The 26976-nt window shown below is 28.0% G+C and overlaps 1 protein-coding gene across 1 annotated transcript; it reads right to left on the bottom strand.

Moving 5' to 3' along the window:
• Positions 1-6024: 6024 nt before the first annotated feature.
• On the bottom strand, positions 6025-8505 carry LOC108346261 (cytochrome P450 78A3). The gene is made up of 2 exons (XM_017585292.2): positions 7163-8505; positions 6025-6979 (listed from the first exon to the last, which is right to left on the bottom strand). Exons 1-2 carry the CDS (start codon positions 8159-8161, stop codon positions 6353-6355), a joined length of 1626 nt encoding a protein of 541 aa, XP_017440781.1. The 5' UTR covers positions 8162-8505; the 3' UTR covers positions 6025-6352.
• Between the last annotated feature and the right edge of the window lie 18471 nt (positions 8506-26976).

The following is a 26976-nucleotide window of genomic DNA, read 5'->3' as shown; positions in this document are numbered from 1 at the left end:
CTCGTGTCACTGTCATTCATATTTCATAGGCTTTCGGTAGTATAAGATTTTTTATTTTTTCATGTCTTTGGACAAATCTTTACAACCAAAAAGGCTAGGGTAAATTCTTTATAACTTTTTAGCTTCCACTTTTTTTATATTGGAAAAAATAGTGTTCGTTTTATACCCATATGCTCGTTAAATGATTTTGTTAATTTAATCCATATGTTGCCGAGTCATGCGACCACCTTTATTATTGAAAATGTTGAAAGTGACACAATTCAAACCATTAAAAACCAATAAATGTGTAACAAATGTATTTCATCCTAATGTTTGTTCCCATACATTAATTGGTGTTCTTATCAATAATGTCAGTTTGCAAGAGTCTGGTAGATAGTGCTTTCTCTAAAATATCATTATTCTTACTTTAGTAAAAGCTTATATAAACACCAAAATTCATTTCCAATTTAGCCTTACATAAAAAATATCATCAACTGATACTACATATTTATTAGTACCTTTCAGTATTTGTCCTTTTCTCTTTCAGCAACATAGATTTCTATTGCAGAAGTCTAAGAAAACATACTCTATTCGAGAATAGAATTCGTGTATATTCTCATTCAAATGTACTCATATAAATTAAAGGGTAAAGTTCTCACTCAAAAAAGAAAAAAAAATTATAAATATTAAGCCTGACTTTCGCCAAATTTTAAGCATTGAATTTTATAGAGTCTATCGTTTACAACACAATGGTTGTCTTTTTCTAAAGATTTCTTCATTTTTATGAAGTTTGATAGATCATAAGTTCTAACCAAATTATTATTCATTTCTTTCTCTTCTAATCACTTTGTCTTATATGAAAATGTCGTCCAAATTATTACAAATTTCCTAACATCATCTCTTGTAACCTACACATCTATATGATTCTTCTCACACCTCATATGAGAACTTACAATTAAAGAAAAAAAAATGCATTAATGATTCCACTTGTATCTAGTACAAAAAATGAAGATTGTTTTCTCTTTCCTCTAGGTTCATTTTGGACAAGGTCTCTTTACTTATATGTTGTCCATAATAGCTATGTGTGTATATTTTAGCAATATTGATGGCATATTACATTTCCAATAGCTTAAGTAAAAATCTATTAGTAATCAAATATTGACTCAACACAAAGACATGTATTATTAGATGTATATCTTTCATTGATTGCTTGTTTTCACACCCATTTGTCAACAGTAAACAATGTTGGATAAAGTTCATCAATAAATGTTTCTAATTCATCTGACGTTCCAATTTATCATGTCTTTAAGGTCTTTTTTATATCAATCTTCACTCTTTAAGGAGGTTGTTTTCATATACACCAAGATTCTTAAGATTAATTTATTGTTGACATAAACATGAAATAACCTATAAAATTTAACTTTGACGGACACATTACCAATCGACAAGTCTTTCACAAAACTAATAATTGATTTTGTATCCAATTTTTGTATAAATGTTAGATTCAAATCATTTTTCTCTCTTTCCCCTTTAGTCATTTTCTAAATTCTAATGCCATAAGAGTCATTTTTTAATATTTCTCTCGTTCCAACCATTCATTAATCCCACTTAGTTTTGCACAAAAAACTTATATCTTAAAGTGTTCCTTTTACATGAAGCATCCTTCGATGCAACTTTCCTAACAGGGTCATGTTAAATTTTCCAATATCCCTTACCAAGTTCACCTTTCACCTTTAATAAAAAAAAATGTCTTCCATTTAACCACAAAGGAAAATAACACAACAATTTACATTGACTCACCCATAATTTTTGTGCTATGTTTAATTCACTTTTTAAGAAAATTTTAAAAGATTTCAGTAATCAAAACTTTATATTAAACAAATACAAAAACAACTCTTGGTTATGCAGTCTCAATCTCCCTATAAGAACTTCATGCTTATAAATATATAAGATAGAAGGTAGAGAGGATGTAGTAAAATTTCCTTAAAAGTGCATGACTTAACAAAATGAATAGCACAAAGGTTTAAAATTTCCAAAAAAACAAATTACATTCAAGCTTAAAGCATTGCATATTTTATAATTCTTAACAAACTATATCTTGTTGAGCAACTGGAAACTTTGTCCTTTATATAACTCTGCAACAATATTATCATTCCTTGTGTACTCCTCAACAATAATATCCTTTTGTGCTTAATAATATAGTCATTGATCTTATGCACAAATAAGGCTTAGTATAACTTTAATTTCATAAGTCTATAGAGGTTTGCACTTCCTTGTGCATATTGGGCACTATAAACAATAAAATATGTAAGAATATAAGAGCATTGGTTTGTAACTCCAATTATAGTCTAGTAGATATGTTAGGCTTTAGTTCGTGTGTCATAAACATGTCATTCTTCTTTAGGCAAAGTGGATAGTTTAAAGGAAGACAAAGCTAGGAGGAAAAAAATTATCAAATGGTTGATAGAGAGTTAACAACTTGTTGAAATTCTCCTTTATAAGAGACACATGTATATTACATGGCTCGCTAATATAATTATGGTCAAGAAATTTAACGACTAATGAAGAATATGCATTGATTACATAAACAGGAATAGAATATGCATGAAAGACACATACAATTTATTCAACATAAATTAACATGTTGACCACACAACAATATTTAAGCTCTTTCCTTTCCTAAATACCTATTCCTAGTGCAATAAAATCTAAATGTGTTATTCAAACATTATTTATGATTAAAGAGGAAATTTTTTTATACCAAATCATGTCATTCAATCTCAAAATAGCATTTAGGGTTTGTGTGAAGATGGTGATGATGACGTGGCAGAGACTTTTTTTTTAAAATTAAAAAATCATTTAAGTCCACCTATTAACGTGTGCCACGTGCTTATGAGATGCCATGATAGCATTTGCACCGTTATTGTTTTTAACGGCGTGAGCGGAAAGGACTGGATTGAATATTTTTTAACAAAATATGGGGTCTTATTGAACTTTTTTAAAATGTATGATTACTTTGAACCAACCCCCTAAAAATAGGGACTATTAAACCTTTTTTTAAAAAAATTATTTATATTAATATTTTGTTGAATAATTTAATTTAAACTGTACTTAAAATTTATTTCTTTATGTAAATTTATATTTCAAAAATTGCTTCTAAATAATTTTATTTAAAAAATTAAAAATAAAACAAAATATAAAAATATTTGTGAATATTTATTGGTGTTGGCAGATATAAAAAAAGTCATAGATATCATTTTACAAATACCGTACTATTAATTAGATAAATAACTAGAAAATTTTAGATTGAATGGATAATGTATATAGACACTAATTACATTCAATCTTACCTATTGTCATCATTACTTATAAAGAAAGTACTTAATAATACTTAATTACTCTTTGTATATTTTTTATTTAAAATTCTTATTAAATTGAACATCAATTTTTTTTTAAATGAACCTCTGGTAAATTTTTAACAAGCAGATGAAGATGATTATACCAAATCCCTAAAACCTTGAAAAAAAAAAGTCGCCCTTTCGACGCTTTAAAAAAGTGACGGTATCTTTCTGTTTGTAATATTTGTTTTATGAAGCAAGTTTCTTTCTTGGAATGTTTATTGTGCCCAATCTTGCTGCATGATTTTAAGATGTTATGTTAAGAATATTTAGGATTGTATATGTTTAAAACAGAAGAAAAACATTTAGGGTGATATATGTTTAAAACAGAAGAAAAGCAAGACAATGGGATGAGAAATTTGGTGATTTTGTTAAATAGAATTTCGAAATCATTGCATGTAAGTGGAATTGAATATGTTAAAAGTATTGAATAGGGGATCTGAACTTTGACAAAAGTTTTCATGTACAAAATGCATTGAACCACTTACGAAGACAAACTATTATAGTCTCAACGAAGAGACAGCCACTAACGTATACGATGGCACGCTGTGATCTTAGGCCATTACACTCTATCCCGCATTGCCAATTCTTCATTTCACAAAGTCTTTCGTTATATTGTTAAGAAAAGTAGATAAAATAAGATATTTATATTAGTAAAAAGTATTTTAAAGTGATATCAAAAGTAATATTTTGAGAATTTGATTTAAAAGGGACAATTTATTATGAGTGTGAAGACCTGTATGAATTGTCCCACCTTACAATTGATAGATGATTCATAAAAAAAGGTGAAAAGAGTGATATAGTGTACTTATAAATAAAAACGATTTTGTGTTTGAAAAATATATTAGAAAGTAAAAGAAAAAAAATGTTTAAATTATTGGTTGTGGTTGGAACAATGTGAAAAACTAATAATTAATATTTTATTCTAAAGATTTTTATTGTCGAAGTGCTTTTGAGTAAGTTTTCAGTTTAATTAGTTTTTGTGATACATAGGCCAATTGAGTTTTCCAAAATTTTAAAAACAATTTTTCAGTTTATGACTTCGCAAAGAAAATGTATTTTAATCCCTTTTACTTTATTTGTTTCATTATTCACACTAATTGTGTGGATATTAAACCCGATTAGACTTACATGATTGCATGATTGATGTCATGCATTCCTAGTTTGTCAACCTCCGAAAACAAAGCTGACTCTTGATACGTATATATGTGATGTTATTCAATTTCTAAATTTCGTTTTAAAATAACAGTAATCACGGGAGGGAAATTCAAAAGGTGCAACTTTTTCTATAATTAGTAAATACCGATCAGTCTGATGTTTTATGTACAAGGAACACTTTTAGTAACTTTACCATAATTATTTTAAATCTCCAATAGTGATATGTGTTTTAAGCTAATTCAGCCGAGAGATCTACTAATTTTTACAGCCCCGAGTAAATAAAGAATATTCTTATAATTAAAAGTGAAAAAAAGAAAAACGTGAGAAAAAAGCTAAGTTAGAGAAAATAAAAGCATGAGTATATTTTTCGATGTCCTTGATAGAATTGGAATTGTCAATGCAGTATTCATTTTGTTTCCTAAAAAGTTGGAACAAGATATTGAATGAATTTGTATTGTTATCCAAGACATGTCACTAGAGTTGGGCCCAATTATGATGATAAACGTGTTAGTTTTGATGAACCAGGCATAGTTCTTATCCTAAGGGTTCACTACTAGTAAACAAAAACGATGATAGTTCTTATCCGAATCCAATTTCGCAAGAAAGAAGAAGAAAAAAATTGTTACTGTGATTGAAAAAGTGCAATGACTAAAAACGAAACGCCAAGTTCTTGAAGAGGAATTTAGAGAATAAAAGGCAGGTGGGCAAAGGAATAAAGTTGAAGTTGACAAGAATAGGATAATCGAAGACCAGGGTCAACTAAATTGGTTTGACTTAAATGGTTATAGCGAAGACGAAATTGGCTTTAATTTTGTTAGTATTAATGATTTAGAGAGGCTGGGGGCAAAGACACTTTAGATGAAATGAAATTGAAAGTGAGCAAAAGGGGAAAAAAGATTAATAAAAGGCATTGTAATAAATAAAACATTCCCTGTTGTGTATGTGCTAAATTTGAGTAAGATGTACCTCTCTGTGCTGTCAATTACATATATAGTTGAAGTCTTACATCTCTCCCTAGAAAATTGAAGATACAGATCAATGTGGTCCAATTTTTGATGTTTGTGGTGCAAACCGTCATAGGTGGTATAGGAGCTGAGGACAAGTTGAGAGTTACCCCCACCCATAGTAATCAACATACGAGTCACAATAAACCTCAGGGAACCATGTACTTCGTTTAGACGCATATCAGGCCAAGGTTTTTGTCTCTCACTGCATAGTGCCAAATTCCAAATATTCAATTCATTCATAAAACACCTCCTCAACTTGCAAATTCCATCACCCAAATAAATAATTATCTCTCATAAAATACACTACTGCTTTTATCAAACTCATTATATATTTCTTTAATCCTTACTCCCAATTACTATCTTGTCTATAGCTAAACTCCCACTGGCATATGTGTACCGCTCTGTACTATCTATCACATTACTGTTTCTTATTTATCATTTTATTTACTTCCGTTTTAGTTTTTAACGACACATTGTTTAAATGGTAGAGCCAAACTTACAAACTTGTATTAATTTCACCAATATTTACAATCAAAATAGATATTATCTAATTTTTTATAACCGGACAACTTCAGACTTCACTGTCAACTTAAAAACCAAAAACCAGAAAAAGAAAAAAGAGAAAAACCTGATGACTCAAAGGGCCATGCACTTAACATTTAGTGCCTCCAAAGGGCCATGCACCTCCCACCAACCCCTGCCACATGCAAAACCTTCCTCTCCCTCTCTTTTTTTTTTTTTTTTCTCTTCCCATTAAAACAGAGTTTCAAGTTAATAACTTAGACAAACTTAAACATTGCTATTATTATTTTAAGGGCTTAGTCCACGCCTAGGACGGACTTTAACAGTGAGGGGGTTGGCCATTTCGCAAGAGAGCCTCAGCACCTCGGTTAGATCGACACCGTTGCCTTCATCGGACGGTACCCATTGAAACTCGTGCAAGAGACTCGCCACCCAGAAGGTCACGGTGCTCAAACCCAGAGTCTTCCCCGGACAAGTCCTCCTACCCGATCCGAATGGAGCAAGTCTCAGATCCGACCCGAAAACAGAAAACTCGTTCTCCAAACCCACGAACCTCTCCGGCTTAAATTCGAGTGGGTCCACCCATACTTCCGGGTCCCGTGCTATGGCCCACATATTTACCATAGCCGTGGTCCCTGCGGGCACATGATGCCCATCAATGGTGGTATCAGTTATGGCCAAGCGGGCCCAGGAGAGAAGCGGGCCTGGAGGATGCAGCCTCAGAACCTCCTTCACCACCGCCGGAAGATAAACAGTCATGGCCACGTCCTCCTCCGTCAAGGCACGTGACCCACCACCAACCACCGCGTCCAGTTCCTCTTGCACCCTCTTTTGCACCTCGGGATGAAGCACCATCCTCGCCAATATCCACTCAATCAAAACCGCCACCGTGTCGGTCCCTCTAAATATCATTTCCTGTCCAAAATATAAATTAAAAAATTAGGAACATATGATTAAATAGCCTTACATGATCAATAAGACATTTATTTATTTATATATATATATATATTATTTAACGTGTATGATGCAGCAGTGAGTAATTAAGTTCTTAGGTTAAATTTATATTATTTATTTTTGTGAGAATTAAATTAAACTTACCCAGAGGACAGCAATCATGTCGGAGTGAGACAATTTATCTGGACCTTGGAGAGAGAGCAAAACATGAACGAAATCGCGGTTGGTTTGGGTTATGTCGGCTTGATGGTCGGCGATAATTGAACCAACGAACCGGTTTACTTTGGGGACGAGTTTTGAGCAAGTGAACCGGATTTTCTGGAGGTCAAAGTCTTTGAGAAAAGGGAGGTGGTCGCCCCAATTAAGGGTACCCAATAAATCGTACCCCTGTTCCACCAACTGGGAAAGCTCCTCCATTTCTGAGTTTGCCTCATCCAGCTTATATCTTTGTCCAAAGACAGACCACATCATGTTGTTAAGAGAAGCTTTTTTTAGAACCTGGCGAAGCTGAAAGGCACCTTGGCGGTTCCAGAAGGAGCGGGTCATTTGGGCGGCTATTTCTGCCCGTTGGAGCTCGGACGCCTTGATTTGCTTGGGACAGAAGAGGTGTGTGGCGGCTATGCGGCGGAGGGTGCGCCAGTAGACACCGTATGGTGCGAAACCGATGGCGCGGTTGAACATGAGACTGTATGCAGATTCCTTGATTGGACGATCAGCAAAGACAGAGCTGGTGAGAATCTCCTTAGCCACATCCGGGTGGCACGTGACTATGGCACGCGTGTCTCCGAGGCTGAAGGCCATGAGCCTGATGGCGTTGCATGCCTTGGCTGCGGCAAAGATACGGTGGTGGGCGAGGGAGATCATGAGGTTGATGCTCCCGATAATAGGGTAGCCTTTGGGACCGGGAATGATTTTGTCAGTATCCGAGGAAAGGTTAAGGTTGTTGGATGAGGTTGAAGTGGGCTTTTTCCAGTAATGGAAGGAGTAGTACTTACCCCAAGCAGGACCACCAGGGTGAGACCAGTAGAAGAAAGTCATGGTGAGCCAGAGACAGACCATGATCAAGAGTGACCATGCAATGTTCTCTTGAGTGCATTTGGAGGCCAAGGCCAACACCCACAGGTTATCAATGTGCGTTGTCATACTCTTCTTCACTTGAGAGAGTGTGTTTGAAACAGAGAATTGAAGAAAAGAGAGGAAGTGAAGGAAGAAAGTTTCTTTCTTTCGTGGTTGGAAAGCGAAGGAAGAGATGAGTATGGTAGATGGTGCTTCTCAAATATATAGGGTGAGAAGAGAACATAGCAAGAGAAACTGTTATAGCTCAAATCATAACTGTTATAGTTATAGTTATACTTGTGCTTATGTTTATGTTTATGATGTGTTACATGCTAGAAGGAACAGGACACTAAGCTAATAGATTGCATAGAAGTGAAGAATACTAATAAGAATTGATTGATGGACTAATAATAAAAATAAAAAATAAAAAATAGTAATAAATTAAAATTAAAAAATTAGGAGTGATGATTATAGGGGGAATTAAGGAATTAATGTTTGCTATAGTGACGTTGGGAAGGTGTAGGTTCAGTGGGTGGGGTTATATAGACTGGGAATGAAAGTAATAGGAGAGTTAGTAGTAGTAGTTTTTATTTTGGAGGAAATGTTTAGAACTGTTGTGGCGCCGCCATGGTTGTATGACGAAATCCTTTGAAAAAAGTAAGTTACTAGATTCAGAAGGTTGATTAATGCACGCGCCATTACCGCTTTGGTGTATAAGATATGATGTACTACCCATTCCCTTTTGCTTTTACCCACTTCTTTCTATTTCTCTTTCCCTTCAACACAAGAATTAGAATATATGCTTTCATAACTTTTACCTTACCTTATTTTTACTTTTAAGATTTGTAAGGGAACAGAATTTAAATAAATTTTTATTGTTTATTTGAATAAATTTAAAAGTGAATTTGAAAGTAAAGTTTGTAAGAATTAGTATAGGATTCAATTGATATGATAAATTAAAAAAATTTATTTTCAAATTTATTCTCACTTACCTCTAACCTTCAAATTTTTTACAAATTTTTTCGATCACTCTCTCCCAAATTTATTTAAGTGGATGAAACCAAAGTATTTATTATTCTTTTTTTTGTTAAAATTAAATCATAAAAACTATTTTTTCTTCTTATATCACTCTAATTTCGTCAAATACCAATTATTTTATTTCTGTTGCTGTCTAAATGTTGTATGACTCTAAAACCTGATGTTTGACAAAATTTCCTTTTAAAATATTAAACATATTTCCGTATTCCACATCGGTACTCACGTCTTGTTTGTTCCAAAAAGTTAATTATCAAACTGCAATATAATAAAAATACTTGTTAAACATTTTTGTCCTTGAACAGATTTTCCAAATATATATATATATATATATATATATATATATAATTAAGCGTGTTTTAAATATTATATAGTAAAAGTTTCATTAATATTTTTGATAAATTAAATATGTTAAACCTACATGCACTTATGTTACTTTTGTGTAATTTACTTTTTTAATATGATTAATTATATCATTTGACAGCTACGGTTTTATTACAATGAATGAATCATTAAAATAAAAAATAATAATTAATTTAAACTAGGGTACTTTACTTAATAATTTATTTTAATGTATTGTTTTTGATGTTTTTTTCTTGAAAAATTTGATAATATTTTATTTTATTTTAAATTATCAACTTTAATTAATATTTTAAAAATTATTTTTTAAATAATTTTTATATAAAAGTATGGATATTTTCATATATCAAATAGATATAAAATAATCAATGCTTACTTTGTAAATAGATATTTTACTGAAGACACTCTTTCAAAAATATCTGTTAATAGTTAATTATTTTCTTTTTTAATAAAATGGAACTTCAATTATTTACTATATATACTCATTTATAACTCACATCTTCCACTTTTCAGTTTTGCATTTCATGTTTTCTTTTTCGTTTTACATACTCTCACCTCTCAATTTTAATCTAAATACAAATGGGTAGATGAATGTTAAGAACTTAATGTTTTTTTCATTTACTTTTATTATTTTTTAAATTAGTTGGATTGTATTTTTATTTTTATTAACCATCAAAGGAAAAGTATAGGTTATGACTATTAAACTAAAGTATTAATTTTTACTTGTTTAATAGATTTTATCTACTTCTAATCTTTTTGAAAAATCTAATAAAAGTAGTTTGATTTTGTTTATTTCCATTATGACATTTTTTTTTCTAATATTAAAATTTTCAAAGAACACATAAATAGGAGAAGTACACAGTTTATTTGTTTAGGCTTAGGAGATCTGTGAGGAGTCTGATGGGACATCAGACACATACTGTTGAGAATTGAACTCAGATGTTCCTTTTAGTTTCAATTTAAAACACATGAACTACTTAATGGTCATCAGGACTACTTGTGTTTAACAATCCGGCAACCACCATATGTTCTTTCAATGTCCTTAAATCATTTTACATTATTTTTCTAATACTAATTATTTATTTAACATCTTTTTTTCGCTTGAGGTTAATTACTGTGCACCATAAAATGTAAAGACGGATTTTAGATTATGATTGTGTTCGTTTTTAAAGATTTGTACGCATTTGAAAACGCCGATTTGCATATAAAAGAATTTTTTAATCTCTTATCTATGTGCATATTTGTAAGGATTTCTCAGCGTTTATAATTTCATCCCTTAAATATAGTGTGTTTGACTAAAATGATTTACATGCTGAAATAATAATAATAATAATAATAATAATAATAATAATAATAATAATATTAATATTAATAAAATAATAATAATAATAATTAATGTTAATTTTTTACTCTTTATAAATATTTTTACAATTAAATATAACATTAACCATTATCATTTTATTTTACTTTTATAATTAGGAACATTTTGGTAATCTTTAATTTATACCAATTAAACAAAAAAAATTTATCTTTCACATCAATCAAATCTTACACTAATTTTCATAAATTTTACTTTCAAATTCATTCTCGTTTACCTCCAAATCCACTCAAACAAACAATAATTAATTCACTCTCAAATCCTTTTAAATCCATTCAGCCACTCTTTCTCAATTCTTGTAGCAAGTAAACACACCCTTACTAGAATAGATAACTCATTTAAGTCTTCAATAAATATTACATAAAAAAAATTAGCAAAAGAGTATAATTAATATATGTACTCATTTAAAAGTTGCCGTTTTCTAGAAAAATTAATTTAATGAGGTAAATAATGTTATTTTCTCATGAAAAATTTATATATCCTATTTTTTAGGATTTTTTTAATATTCAATCAAAGAATCATGTTTTTTTTTAGTTTTATTATCTAATATTAGTGTAAAAGAGTTTGTTGAAACTAGTTAAAAAAATTATTAAATTGGTTTTCAAATCAGTGTAAAAATAGGTAGTATATTATGGACAGAAGATCTTACACAAATCTAAGCATACCCCTTGTCTAAATCATGTTTGATGAGTAATATATTTTGATAGTGTTTGTAAGTTGCCACTAGATTGGACACACATACTGTTTACTGCTGTCTTCTCCAACTTGATAGCTACCAAATCAATAATATATATATATATATATATATATATATATATATATATATATATATATATATATATATATATATATATATATATATATATATATTACCATTTATTTTTTGAATTTATGTGAATTAATATTAATAGTTATACAAATTTCAGTAGAACTATGATAAAATAGTATCTAATCTAAAATTATAAAAAAATATTTTTAAGTTTAAAAAATGTAGATCTAGAAAAAGAAAAATAAAACTTTACTTAAAAAATCAGCTAACATAATCTTTGTTTACAATTTCTGCTGTTATAAAAAGGGCTAAAAACTAAATGGAAGCTTTTGGAGATTAAAAAATGAAATTGAACATAAGAGATAAGAAAAAATGGCAGAAGTGAATATGCATATGTTATTATAATGTATATAATATGAGAGTGGTAAGAGAAGTTGTAACATAATGAAACAGAATCCATCATACCTGGTATGCAACTAGGAAGAGAGGGCTTGGTTGGGATTGAGCGAGATTGAAGAGGTGTTTAATGTTGGTGTGTTGTTGTTGAGGGAGTGTGGATGTCGTGTTGGGTTGGGCGGTGAGGGAATAGGGAAGAAGAAAGCGCGTGAGGAAGAGACATCCTGGGACGACAAATTAACGTGGGAGCAGTAAAAAATCAGGTTAGGATGTCTGACACGTGGGGGTCGTGTGGCTTGATACTGTCTGGTGATGCGACTGAGAGAGTGAAAGGGCACATGAGGCCCATCCACTTATGGCTCTCATACATTGCTTTTAGGCGTTCAGTACACAGTATCAGTATCAGTATCTCAGTATGGCCTCTTCTCCCTCCCATCCAACTCAACTCTCTCTTTCATTCTCTTTCTCATTTTCCATTTCTCATTTCCAATTTTATCATGCAGATCTCCCTCAATCTTAACATTAATTATTTTTTTGTCCTTTTTTCATTTCACTGTTAACCCTTCGCTCTACCTCCAAATCTTCAAACCCTACTGCTGCTCCATGCATTCTAATAATTCATCTAATAAATAAAAAATAAATAAAAAATGAGTGTGGAAGTGTGTGGCGAAAGAGTACATTAGTACAATGAGGGCAATGTTTAGATGTACCAGTGTGTCACGCTTTGCTCCCTTACTCGTGCTTCTCTCTGCACTCCACTGCACTAACCTCTTTCGTGACTGCGACAACTCCTTCTCTTTGCCTTTCTTTCCCGATTTGCCCTTCGCATCCCATTCTCCATTCACCCCATTACTGTCTTTTCCCATCCAGACCACCACACATGGACCGAAGGATACGCTGCAACCCTCGCAGGGAGGGTTGCGTGTAAAGTGAACTTTTAAGAAACTGGGACCCACTCTTTTTGTTTCCACTCATCAACGTTCCTCCTTTCTCACCCTCTCCCTCACCAATCCCTGTCCATCGATTCCATCTCTCACTCTCATCCCACACAGTCAAAACTATTTCACTCTCTTCTTCTCAAAATTAAATTATTTATTTTTTGCTCCACTTCTTTTTATTTATTACAACTTCATCTTATTTCTTTACTCTATTTATTATGTTCGGTAGCATCTTATAAATGTAAGACGGCTTAAAACTATATGCCTATCTTAATAATTAAAGAAAAATCCGAAAAATAGTTAAACAAAAATCTTAAAACTTATCTATAAACTTCATAAAATTCAAGTTAGAATCTTATTCTATTGTTCATACTTTGTTATGTTCTTCATTCTTTTTAACTCTCTTTTTTATGATTTCAAATCTTATTTAGAATTTCAAATTTTTTAAATATTGTATTATAAAATTTTTAATTTATAATTTTACGTATCACTTATACACTAAAAATGATTAAAGTAATTGTTTAGACATTTCTAAAATTAGCATTATTAATTTTAACTTTATAATATTGTGAATTTTTGTACTTTAAATAAAATCACTGACTTTAATCTTTTTTGAGATAGGTGACAGTTTGCATCTTGATAACTTTTCTTTAAAAAAAAAATTATTTGTATATATAATACTTTACTGGTATATTATTATTTTTACATGGTTAGTTATTATTATGTTATACTGAAGATAAAAAATGATAACTTTCACGTTTTAAAAAAATATAAACAAAAAATTATAAAAAGCACTTATTTAATAAAAATAATAAAATTGGTAAAAAGAATAATACGTAAAAATAAATTTACTGAAAATGATAGTTTTAATAAATTTTAAAATATATAACAATTTGCTGAGTCTATTTGTTACTTTTTCAATTGTCTTTTGTTCCTAGATAGATAAATTCAAGGGCACCGAGAAACTCAGGGACTGGTCACCAACACATTCAACATTTTTGTTTCTTCTGTGAAAAAATCTCCTGTCATGTGCACTCCTCTTAGATCAAAATCATTAAAAATAATTGTTAACTTTTTTTTTACTGGAAATTCTACTAAATATGTTATCCGTGATTTATTATTTATTTGAAAAAGTCAATGTCGGTAACACTCATATTTAATTATTTTTTATTTTTTTATAATTACTTGATATTTATTTCACTATTATTTGATACTTAAAATTGGTATTATATTTTTTTCTTGATATTTGACTTTAATAAAAAAATTATATTCTTTTGATATTAAATAATTTATTAATATAATTTAGTTATGATTTTTACTTCCTGTAAAAAAATAGTTTAATTAATGCTTTAAATAGTAAATGAAGAGTTGTCATAAACTTAGTATCTTGAGTAACTTATCTAGAGTCATTTTTGTCCTTTTACACAAATTTCAGGTAAAAATTGTATTATTTTGATGGAAGATTTGAAAAAAAAAAAAACTAACTTGAATCTCTTATTATTGTTGATTTGATTTTATTTTTTAAGTGTTTTTGCTGTTTTTATTCTAACCGTTAATTTAAACACTATCTAACAAGGATTACACAAATACTTTTTTATCTCTCAAAATTATTAGTACTATTTATTTATTCAAAGACTTTAAAAAAATGAAATTAAGTATTTGTTGTAATAGGTCAAATGTAATTCTCAAAAACACTATTTCATCTATAAATTAATAACAAAATATGTCAAGGTTTAATCTTGGTCTCTTAATTTAAGATGTTTCATTTTGGTTGTCTAACTTTGTATACATATGATGTATTTTATTTAAGTAGAAAGAATAATGCACTATGACAAAAAAGTAAAGAAGTGAAAACCAAAAGTAAAAAAAAAAAGTTGAAAAGTAAAATTATTTAGATCAAATCAAAGAAAATAAAAATAAAAGTAACCATTTTATTATTTATTTCTAGTGATATTTATAAACACATTCCATAATAGATCATAATAATATATATATATAATTTTTAATAGTATAATTAATTATGTTATATAGGTCAAAGAAAATTAGACTGAAGACAAGAACATATGCAACATGAAGGACTTAACTTCCTCAAATTTATAGTTTTCCATAACTTTTTAACTTGAGATGAGAGTAAATTAGTTCTTGGTAGAAAATAACCTCTATTCAATGATAAATTTACCAATATTGTGGACTAAATTACCTTTCAATGCTAATTCTTATCCATGATAGTATCAAATGTCTCTATAATTTTTATGTTGATAAATTAATATGATAAAAAAAGTTCTTAATGATTTTATGTATGATTAAATCCAACCTTGTGTTTAAAATAATTTTTTTTTTAATTTTTAGAAATTTTGAAATATTTCAAATCTGATTTATATTCTCTATATTTTAAAAATGATTTGTTTAGACAAAATCTATTTAAATTTCTAATATATATATATATATATATATATATATATATATATATATATATATATATATATATATAATATGATACATTAAAACTAAGTTGAATAAAAATGGTTATTTCTATTCAATATTTTGAATTATATATAAAAACAAATATGCATGTTAACCTTTTTTAGATAATTAAATAATTTATTTTTAATATATTTTTAAAATACTTATTGTTAATTTTAATTTAGATAAATTAATTTAAACTCATATTGTGCATTGATTTATGTGAATATAGTTTTAAAAAGCAAAAATTTTAGAAAAATTAAAGAATAGAGTTAGTTGTTTATATTTTAATTACTTTTCATTTTCAATTTTGATCTAAATAATAAAGTCAGTCAACAGAAAGGAAGACTTGATTAATTAATAAAAATAAATTTTCCCCATGCATGTTTGATTTCAAAATTTACAGTGGCAATGAATATGTCTGCACAATCTTTCAAACATCAGCAGCTAATCAAGATCTTAATTAGACAATCAAATACTATCTCACCTCTACAATGTTTTTAAATTACAGAAACTTTTTATTTTTCTTGTTGAATTTATTAGAATATACTAATATTATAAACACCTTTTAGTTTACAATATCATTTATTTTAACATAATAGATTATTAATATTTTTAATAGTTTATTTTAATAAATTAGTACAAACTATTTCTTATTCATATACATATTGAAGAAAACGTTATATATGGTTAGTTCTTGAAAAAAAAACTTTATTATAAATCATTTTGATTAAAAATAAACTAATTTTGGCAGGACTCCAATGGAGTAAATGTTTACTACCATTCTGTCTAATTTTTTCTCCTTAAAAAATATTTAAGCTTTAATTTTCCGATAAATTTATGTAGAAATGTTTTGATTGTTCATTAAATAATAAAGCCTCTGTTGTCTGGAAGCTCCTGCCATGGTTAATGAAAACTCTCAGGTTGACCTAATAATGGTGTTAAAGAAAATGGATGATATATATTTCCCTCCTTATTCATGCACTCAATCATTAAACTCAAATGATTTTTTCATTATTAAACTACACACCTAACGAGTGGAAATTCCAAGTTCACATCTAAAAAACTAGGGAAGGTTTGTGCATGAAACTAGCGTGCTCCTCCAGCTAATTAAACATTCTGAAACAAAGCACCTTAAGCACTTAATCATTTTTTAACCTTTTTAATCAAATCAACATTAAGCATATGGCTGTTTCTTAATCCATAAAGTAAGTGTGATGTCCACTTCAGGACCATATATTGAGCATTATGATTAATCAATTAATTGACGTGTAGACTACACAATTAGGCTAATCAAATTATGCCCTGATATTGTCGTTACCGGCAACAAGACACCTAGCTTCTAGGAAACCTTCTTTATGGGATTATCATCAGTGGAAAGTATACATACTTCATTTGATTAGATAAAGTTAATTGAATATGATTTTCTGCGTATTGGAACCGTACTTGACAATGCCAAATCCATAGTTTAAGGTGTTTGTTAGATTACATGTTGAAGGAACCTAGTTTAAGGTATTTGTCCCGGATCTTTCTTCGATGCCGGTTGGTGGTTGCTGAGAGACACCACTGTCTCTCAGAGGACAATATTAATAAATGGTTTACAAAGTAATTAGAGTCATTACTAAGAAAATCACCTGCTTGTTCATAACCCTGTTAAGTTTTGGAGTTTAACGTTTGTAACTTAGTGGAATTGAATCTTCTGTCAAACATAGAAATCTACAAAGAAGCTGCATTTAGATTTTATGTGTATATTTTAGGGAACAGCAGTATATGCTGTGACATTAATTTGTAAACCGTCTTAATCAATCTCCTTTGGCATTAGTTTCGATGATTTTCACCTAACATGCTTTAGAACTTGACGGAAACGCATGGTTTTATGACATTAAATGAATAAAAATTTCCTCAATACTATACAAATTAACGTAAAATGTCAAACCGTGTTCTTGTTCAAATTCTGATCTAATGAACATATGAAACATAACAATGTCTTTTTAGGTTTTGTAACTTAACGGCGCGTACAAGTTTATGAAATTGTAAGAATTCAAGAACTGCGTTCACATCATGAAGTATATGAACATCGTTATTGTTATGTTGTGGTTATATTTTGATTATTGATATGTTATCTATAATCTACAATGATAATAATAAAAAAATATTATTTCTATTATTTCCGTGCGGTACATATTTTATTTTCTTAAAAATGTTTGATATAATTATCATATTCTTATATAACTATCTGAAACTTATATATGTAACGGCTTTTCTTGAAGGTTTATTTAAACAAGATATTATGTTTTATGCATTTAATATTTTTTAAGATTTATTTTTATAATAATACAAATAATTATTTTATTTTATTTTTGGTTAATACAAAAAGGGGTATAACAATGCATTAAAAAGGCAAGTAACGCGCCGGAATATCTATTTCCATTATAATTATAAAAAGAAAGCTTATACTCTATCTGTCCAAGTTGTAATTTTAATATAAACATTACATATATTAGCGAATTTCTAACTAGAGAGTAATACAACCGGTCTTTAATACAACGTTTCTTTTTTCATTTAGTTTTATAATTCAAAATTATTATTTGTATCTGTTTTCTTATAATAATAAATAAATAATTATTAAGGAGTATTTTAAGTTCATATGTTTAAAATCTTCAAGAAAATTCAAACATATAGGAGACTTTTAATAAACAACAGTAATGTACCGTGTGTTTCGATTAAGCAAATGTATTATTCATGCAAAATGTAAGCTTGGACTGTTGTTGTTTGGATTTTTAGGTTTTTGCTGATTTGAGAAGATGAAAACTAAGAGAATAGGAGATTGGTGGAAAGGGAAGGAAGTTGACTAATTAAAGGTTTTTCTCTTCTAGCATGTTTTAGTTACAACTTGTGAAAAATTTTCATTGGTCGATCATAAGAAAAATTATGTAACTCAATTGATTATGCCCTGGTAATTTTTATTTATTTTTCCATCCATAACAAATAACAACTATTATTTCTAAGTATCTTGATCAAAACTATAACAAATCCATAAATACTATGTAGTATAGTTTTGGTTAATCATTAAAAGTTTATTAATATTTTTTTTTTTGTATTTTTTCAATCACAATATTTAAATGTAAGCCCTAGTTCAAGTCACTAAACTCAATTATATATATATATATATATATATATATATATATATATATATATATATATATATTTTGATATACATATTATTTCATTACATAAATTAATTACTTCCTATGTTATCATTTTAAAATTTATTTATGCTTATTCTTCTTAACATACAACTAATGGTATTTTTGTAATATAATTAATTTCAATTTTATTATGTCATGTCAATCATATTTATTTTAAAGTTTTACTCATTTTCGTCCACTCTTCACTCTATTTCTTTCCATATAAATAATCTTATTTTTCATTCTTTATTCTTTCCTCTCTTTTTTCACATACAAATTTGTAGGGTCTCCAAAAATAACAAATTTGGGGGACTAGAACGTTTATAAATCATTTCAATGTAATTCGAAAATTACTAATCATCTACTTGCTTTGTATAGTAAATATTGTTCTTTTCAAGTTTTCAAGATATTGATTATATTTATTTTTTCATTTAATTCTAAATATTAGAAATATCTGTAAGATAATAGAGTTTTTCAGCCTAAATAAAAGAGTTGAAAACCAATAAAAGCATATTATTATCCAATTTTGAAAACTAGGTTTAGCTATTCAAGACCGAACTTGTGTGTATTTATATATTTATTTATTTATGAGATTAACTACTCACTCACACTTTATACAATTACTTTAACATTTAATGTTATAAGTTTAATATTTAGTTAGTTTTTTTTTTCAGGACTTTATTCTTAAAATTACGTCATGTAAATTTTTTACGATTACGTATTAGTTTTTAGCATGTCTATATACTTTTATCTATGTTGTATTAAATTAAAGTTGTTGTTGTTCTCATTTATTTTCTTTTATAAAGTCTGTGATATGAAAAACAGTTTTGAATATAAAAAGTGTAGAAGGGATAATAAAAGAAGATTTATGTACCATCTTTTAACTAAACAAAAATATTGAATCTAATCTAAAATCACTTTAATTGGATCATGTTAGACTGAATTTAATATTGCATCGAAACCTAACAAAGCTAAACTAAGCCCATTTGACGAGAAAAAGTTCTTTCAGAGAATCTACGTTATCGTTTTGGAAGATTAAAATCCAAGATTTTTATGAGTATAATTAAGTTCGTTATCGCTTGAAACCAAATACAATTAGGAATATTACAAATAGTTTAAATTAAGTTACGTACGGTCTAAAATCAATTCAATATTAATCAGCAATTAGTTTAGGTGGTAAATATTCAATTCCTTTGAATTAAAGTTTGAGATATGAGGCTCTTATTATATAAAGATGTTCTCTAATGAAAAGCTAGTTTTACTATAGTGAATGTTCCTAGATCAAATACAAAATTGACTCCTTCACTAAGTAAAAGAAAATAATAATTAATTGAATGTCATCCAATGATAAGAATTTGGAATGATTAAAGGGATTTTATATGGGAAACAAAAGCCACGTATTATTATGTTATGTTATGATCTTTTTAAGAATAAGAACCCCACCCATTAAGGGAATAAGATCTAGAGCTATCTTCACTGTGCCTCATGCGAATTAATTGTGGCAAAAAAGTTTTTTTGTTTTTTTTGTTTTGGCGAATGATGTCACCCTCCATTAATAAAATGCAACACAACCAATCAATAGTTACAATGATACAATGAAATGAAGATGGCTTACCTTAATATTTGAAAATGACTGTTTAATGTTAAAAGCATATATATATATATAGTTGGGTGGAGTTGGCCTTGAAACCCCACTTGGATTTAAACAACACATCCGATAATATTATTGGATTCGGGAAGCCATAGATGAATCGGCTTTTGAAGGTTGGGGAGGACGACGAACATGGTTGATTTCTCCATATGCAGAATTTTTTAATCAGAAAAATGGGTCTAAGAATGGAGAATATGTTCAACAATAGATTTCCTGTGCTGTGATGAACTTTTCTTTTTAAGGGTTTTGTGCCAATGAGTTGATGATAGATCTCATCTCCTATGCATGCCACTTTCTTTTTGACCTACGTATTAAAATAAGTTGTGATATATGGAAAGCACAAATCATATGAGGCTATATTTTAGAGATGTGAAAATCAATGGGTCCTACATTTCATGTTCTTATTCTTTTCAAATATCATTATTTCTAAAAGACTTCAATCATTGTTTTTACTTTTGTAAAAGCCAGGAAGTGTTTCTGTCGGCTCTAGATATACCCTATATATATGATCATTAGCTTTGGAGATATTGAGGGTAAAGTAAAAACAACAATATTAACCTTTTCTAAACCTATGACATGGTTTTTCATGTAAGAAAATAAGCTTGGTTTTGTTAATTATGATGTTGAGCCGCTTCTCCCACTAATACTGAAGAAAGATAAAAATAAAACTAGGGATCTTACTTTAGAAGAGAACCATGTCTGAATAAGAGTACTTTAGGCATGGAGCATAACCAAAGTGCAACCAACTACATAAAAAAAAAAAATACATGCATTAATTATCGATCAGAGGTCGTAATATTCTTGTTTACTTTCCCAAGATTTGATTCGACAAGCAAAATGAAGTATTTTAACCTTTAAATTACATCTTGCCTGCTTAATATTCACCACACCAGTCACACATGATATATCATATCATAACAAATATTGCTTTTTTTAATACTTATTCTTTCAGTTTAAGTTAATGCCAAACAACTCAATCCCAGTTATTATATCTTCCCAAACACGGCACATACAGGTTTGCAACTTGGTACTTTCTATCGTGTAATTTAATCTATAAATTTAATGGTTTTTTTTAATACAAATATTTCGGATAATGCAAGAAATGTTAAACCATACTACTTACTGCTATTTTATTGTCAAAGAATTAACAGATAAGCTGAGATTGAATGTCTCTAACAAGGGATAGAAGGAACAATTTAAGATAATTACAGAAGATATGATTGGTAAGACAAGAATCATATCCTTACAATGGCGGATTTTGTTAGCACTTTAATATAACCTATGGGATTTTTTTGTTAAGCTGTCCACTACTGTAATATAGATTATATATAGAAATTATTTTAAATATTCTATGTTATTTGGGCGTTGATAAATTGACGTGAATATATATATATATATATATATATATATATATATATATATATATATATATATATATATATTAACATTAATTATAATTAAGATGAAATTATAATTAATATAAAATCGGGATAGAATGTGTTATTTTTTTATATCGTTGTAGCTCTGATATAAAATATCAGTTAGAATAAGAACTAATGTAATCGTGACTTTTTTAAAATATGATGTTATCATTCAAAATCTTTTTAATCTGAACCAAATTGTTATTTATAAATATAAAATCAGTATTGTTGAATCCAAGTAGCATATTGATAATATCCATTAAACCCTCCAGAAAACATGAGGAAAATGTTCAAATATAAAAGCCTAATAAATTGCACAACAAATATTGTTTATTTGTAGATAAATGAATGAGAAACAAAATATGCACTATATTAGAAAAAGAAAAGATTAAATGAGTAGAAAGCAACAAATATAAGATTAGAAAAAAGATTTAAATGAATAGAAAACAACAAATAATATATATATATATATATAAAATAAAATAAAATAAATGTCTAAAACATTAGAAGTTATCTGAAACTAAATATTTTTTGTTTTTGCGAGTCACTTGTTCGAGTCACTTGTTCATGTTTGTATATGTGATTAGATTTACATCTTCATCTTCTCGTAATTTTAGAAAGGTTAAGGCTTGACATATCCATATAGATGAATATTAGTTGTGTTGACTATAAAAAAAGTAGTAACTATTGTTCAAGAGCAAGTACTACAATGAAGAAAACACATTGTGTGTGCGTGCGTGTGTGGATGTGTGTGGATGTGTGTGCACGTGGGTGTGTGTGTGTGCGTGTGTGTAAAAATAGTTGAGTTTACACACAACGTGGTGTTGGGGAGCCATGTGCTATGGATACTTTAAAAAGTTTGTTTCTAACTTGATATTGTAAAAATGTAACGCATTCTTTATTTTAATGTGGTAAAAGTGTGACTAATTCTTGATTTCAAAGTGTTTTTGTTTTTAGAATTGTTATTTAATTTAGGAATAGAAAGAAAATAAAAATTACAATTAAAACGTATCCAACAAATATCGTATGAAAAAAAAAAGTGTCAAACACACTTACATATAAACTTTTGAATGTTACTAGGAAAGTACGTAGTATACACAACGAAAACCCTCTTCATATAGTTTACACAATTATGTTCCATCTACTCTCTGGTCCCTAGTTTTGGTTTATATATATGTAGTTTCTGTTTGAAATTTTTTGTGGAATTAAAATCATTATCCATATTAATAAAGACGATGTTTCCTGCAAATTTCCTGTCACTTGCGTGGTGAAGTGTTTCTGCACAATTATAAAGCTTCTTTAACAGACAACATGAAGCACTTGTTAGTAAAATATTCATTAAATTTTTATTTTATCATTAATTTTAATTTGATGATTTGGTCTAGATGGGATCTTTGTAAATCCTTAATAAACTAAAAATTCAAAAGAAATAGTCAATGAATTGTAAATTAAGGTTTTCTAGGGTTTATTCCTCTATAACACTACCTGGACTGAAATTTCAAACCCTAATTCAATATATTTGGAAAAAAGATATAGAAAAGGATAGGCTGGGAGACATGTGTGAACGACCATTAATTGAAGTTGAAATGAAAACAAAGAAGCCAAGTTGCTCATCATAGTATCTTGCATCTTTTTTAATTTAATGTTTCAAAAGATAGACTTTAATCTGCATAATTTTCCAAATAAATTTATTGACATTCTCTCTGTTTTTTAAAATTGCAAATGTTAGTAAAATATAATTTTTATTTTCTTAAAAGTACTTTTAAAATTGCAATCTCTTAACATGTTAGTATCTTTATTTTTTAAAATAATAAGAATACGTCGGTTGTCGTAGTAGTTGATATGTCTTTACTTAATTTTTTTAAATACATTAATAATTAAGTCATACTTTGTTAAAACATCCATTTTTAATAACAAGTTATCAGTTTATTTATTAGATTAAAACTGTTTCACGAATAGATCACCATGGAATTCACAGACTAATGACATGGTATCGATCGATTTTATTTTACATGCATATAGTACTTTTATTTAAAATATAACTATTTATTTTACATGCATATAGTCCTGTTATTTAAAATATAACTATTATTTATTAATAAATTACTTATATAGTATGTAAATTATTTATATTTTGGCATGTGAAAAATTCAAATGAGTCAGGTATTCAATTGTTAAAAGGTGTCTTTATACAATATTATTGAAGGTATAAATTTATTTGAGAAAAAATGTGTCTTGAGCTCCCTATAATTTTACAAACTACATTTTTAGTCTCTATTATTCAAATAAATGAATTAGTTCCCGAAACATTTGGAAACAAGTTTAATTTAGCTTCTCTTTGAAATTTTTTTTGGGTAAAACATTATTGTTAAATATTAAATTCAATTATACAAAATATTACTTTCAAATGTTTAGGCACAAATTTATTTAATTAAAAGAATATACACTAAAATTAAGTTTGATGAAAAATATATGAAATTATGAACATATTTTTGTATTTATTTACCAATACATTTACACTGACTGGAACAATATTTCGGTGAAAGATTTTGATGTTTCAATAGTAAGACAATTAGCTAATGAGTGGCGTATTTAACTCACTTACCGATACAAAATAGTTTGATATTAACAACTTCCAATTTATATTTTGTAGCTTATTTAGTTTTCCTTAACTTTTATTCCTTATATTTTAATAACCAGTGTATTATCCTTTATTTTATTTTACCTATTAGTATTCATTTCAATCTTATAAACATAATGAATTATTATATTGTTTTAAGTATTCAATGAATTAATTTTTATTTTTTCATACAATTTAAATTAAAAAACAATTAACACTAAAAATAGAAGTAATAAATTGCATAACGCTGTGTGAAAATTATACACAGTGTAAGCATTTAACACTAGAAAAAAAAACATAAATTAAATTTAACATCATCAACTCATGAAAATAAAATGAGTGGTTCAGATAAAATAACTTCTATAAATTTTAAGAAATAATTATAAGTACTAAAACGTTTGACAACAATTTAGTCATCTTAAAAAAAATAAATTAGATAACAGTATTTTTTTTATGATAAAACTTATGCAATTATACTTTTTTTTTACAACATTTTACATTTATCATAGTTTGACATGTTGCAACTCAAAAATTAAAATAGCATATAATACGTAAAAAAAATTTAATTTCATTATATTAAAGAGAAATGCTTTCATTTATTTTTAATATTTGAAAATCCAAATGCATCCACAAAATTAAAATAATTATATCCAAATAATATTAACAAGAATACTAACGAGTCACAACCATTCTAGGAAGATTCAATTTGGATAATTATTTCTTCACTTGATTGATTTCAAAAAAATATTCAAAGTCTTGAGCAGGAAAGTCTTTCCACAAATACTATATATCTCTTGAAAGGTAAGTGTGAAATTCAACTATATTATGATTGTGATTCATCCACAGAAAAATTGTTGGACCTTATAAAAAATTATTGTTAGGAATATGCATAAGAATATACATAAGAATATGAGTTCAATTCATACATAAAATATTGATATTACTTTTAATATAAAATGTTAATGAATTTATAGTCTTTATCTTATATAATATACAATTTCTTTATTTTTATTTAATATAAAACTTAAATTCACCCTTTATTCTAAAAAAAATTATAAAAAAATAGATTAATTATTTTACTAGAGTCAAGTTATAAGTAAATAAACATCATACTGCTTAAATTTCTCTCATCCACTTGACCATTGAAATCTCTCTATCTCTCATTACACTTCATTCAACACACTAAAAAGAATTAAATCAAATATACCTAGATGAGTCCATCATGCAAAAACCAAAATTAAAAATTAAAAAACTTTTCCATACACATGTACATAAATATATATTAAGACAAGTGGGGTTGGTGGTTCTCAATTTTGAATATAATTTCTTTCAATTATTTATTAGTCCGCAAAAGACTAAAAATTATGTGACCTACTTCCAAATTGAGAAACACAGAATTCAACTTCCTTTTCCAGCTATGAATGAATACTAAAAGGCAATAATTCATGTTGAAAATGGCCTCATGCATGATATCCATTATTCTTTCGACTAATTTCTTAAATTTCTTCGTGGCTCTACATATATAATATAATGACTGATGATCAAAGCTCTCATAAGAATTTCATGAATAAACTATTATGTAAGAGAAGGAATATACTTGAAGGCATGAAACCCTTCTCTGGTATTGAGGTTGACTGATTTGGTTTCATTCAAATTGAAGTTAGAATTGTTCAAAACAAGGAACCAACAACGGTCGGAAAACATAATTAATTAAATTAAATTAAGTTGCAGATTGTTTTAGCGACATGGGTTTTGACCAAATGAAGTGACAAGGATGTTAACATATGATCTCACATGTTATTTGTGTCCCCAGTTACACACTAGTTTCTTTATGGGCAGACAGCTTTTCTGGATGGTCAACATTTGATTGGCAACATGTGTTTAGTCAACTATGAATTATCAACATGCAATCAACAAAAACATTAAAAAAACCCATTTACTTAATTTGGTTCCATTTCTTCTCATACTTAATTTGGCATTTTTTTTTTCTAAAACTAAACATAAAACATTTTATTTTTCGAGTATTCATATTATATATATATATATATATATATATATATAAATAATTAGAAGATTGTTTAGAAAATATTTATATAACAAGCGTATTTCATCTTTAAAAAATTAGGGTTCTTTTCACAATACGTTATGTTCTTTTCATGAAAACTGCATTTTGATAAAAATAATAATACAAAAGTATGGGGTATCATCTTTGGATTAGATAGATTCTAATAATAATGTTTGCATAAGGCTTTTCTTGTCTCCCATGTGAGTAAGAGAAATGCTTACAGAATTAATAGAAGCTTATTATTATTTTGAAAATAATTTAATTGTTATTAGGACATACATTGATAATTAGATGTAAATTATTTGCAAAATAGAGTCACATGAATGAACAATGTTGAAAGAATAACGGTGGAATGACGGATATTTATATTCATTTTAACACACCTAATAAAAAATAAAATGTTCATAAAAAAGTAAATTTTTATAGTTTTATAAAAAGAATAAAAAATTAAAAAGAAAAATATCAAATGAATATAAAAAAATTACATACGTCAAAATATCATTTTTCATGTTAAAAAGGTGTATGTTTGGGTATCAATTATAGATACATAGGGCAACCCTAAGTTTTAAGGTATCATGATCCTTTATTTGGAATAACATGGTAGGCCTATTCACAAGC

The sequence above is a fragment of the Vigna angularis genome, chromosome 9 (assembly GCF_016808095.1).
Source record: "Vigna angularis cultivar LongXiaoDou No.4 chromosome 9, ASM1680809v1, whole genome shotgun sequence".
Lineage (NCBI taxonomy): Eukaryota > Viridiplantae > Streptophyta > Magnoliopsida > Fabales > Fabaceae > Vigna > Vigna angularis.
Note: the sequence above shows the minus strand (reverse complement) of the source record. Positions and strands in the feature narration are given on the sequence as shown.

Bases quoted from the DNA above. Each gene is read 5' to 3' on its own strand.
- LOC108346261 (XM_017585292.2), bottom strand. From the start codon at position 8,161: ATGACAACGCACATTGATAACCTGTGGGTGTTGGCCTTGGCCTCCAAA. The intron at 6,980-7,162 runs GTAAGTTTAATT...TATTTTGGACAG, and splicing joins ACATGATTGCTGTCCTCTGG to GAAATGATATTTAGAGGGAC.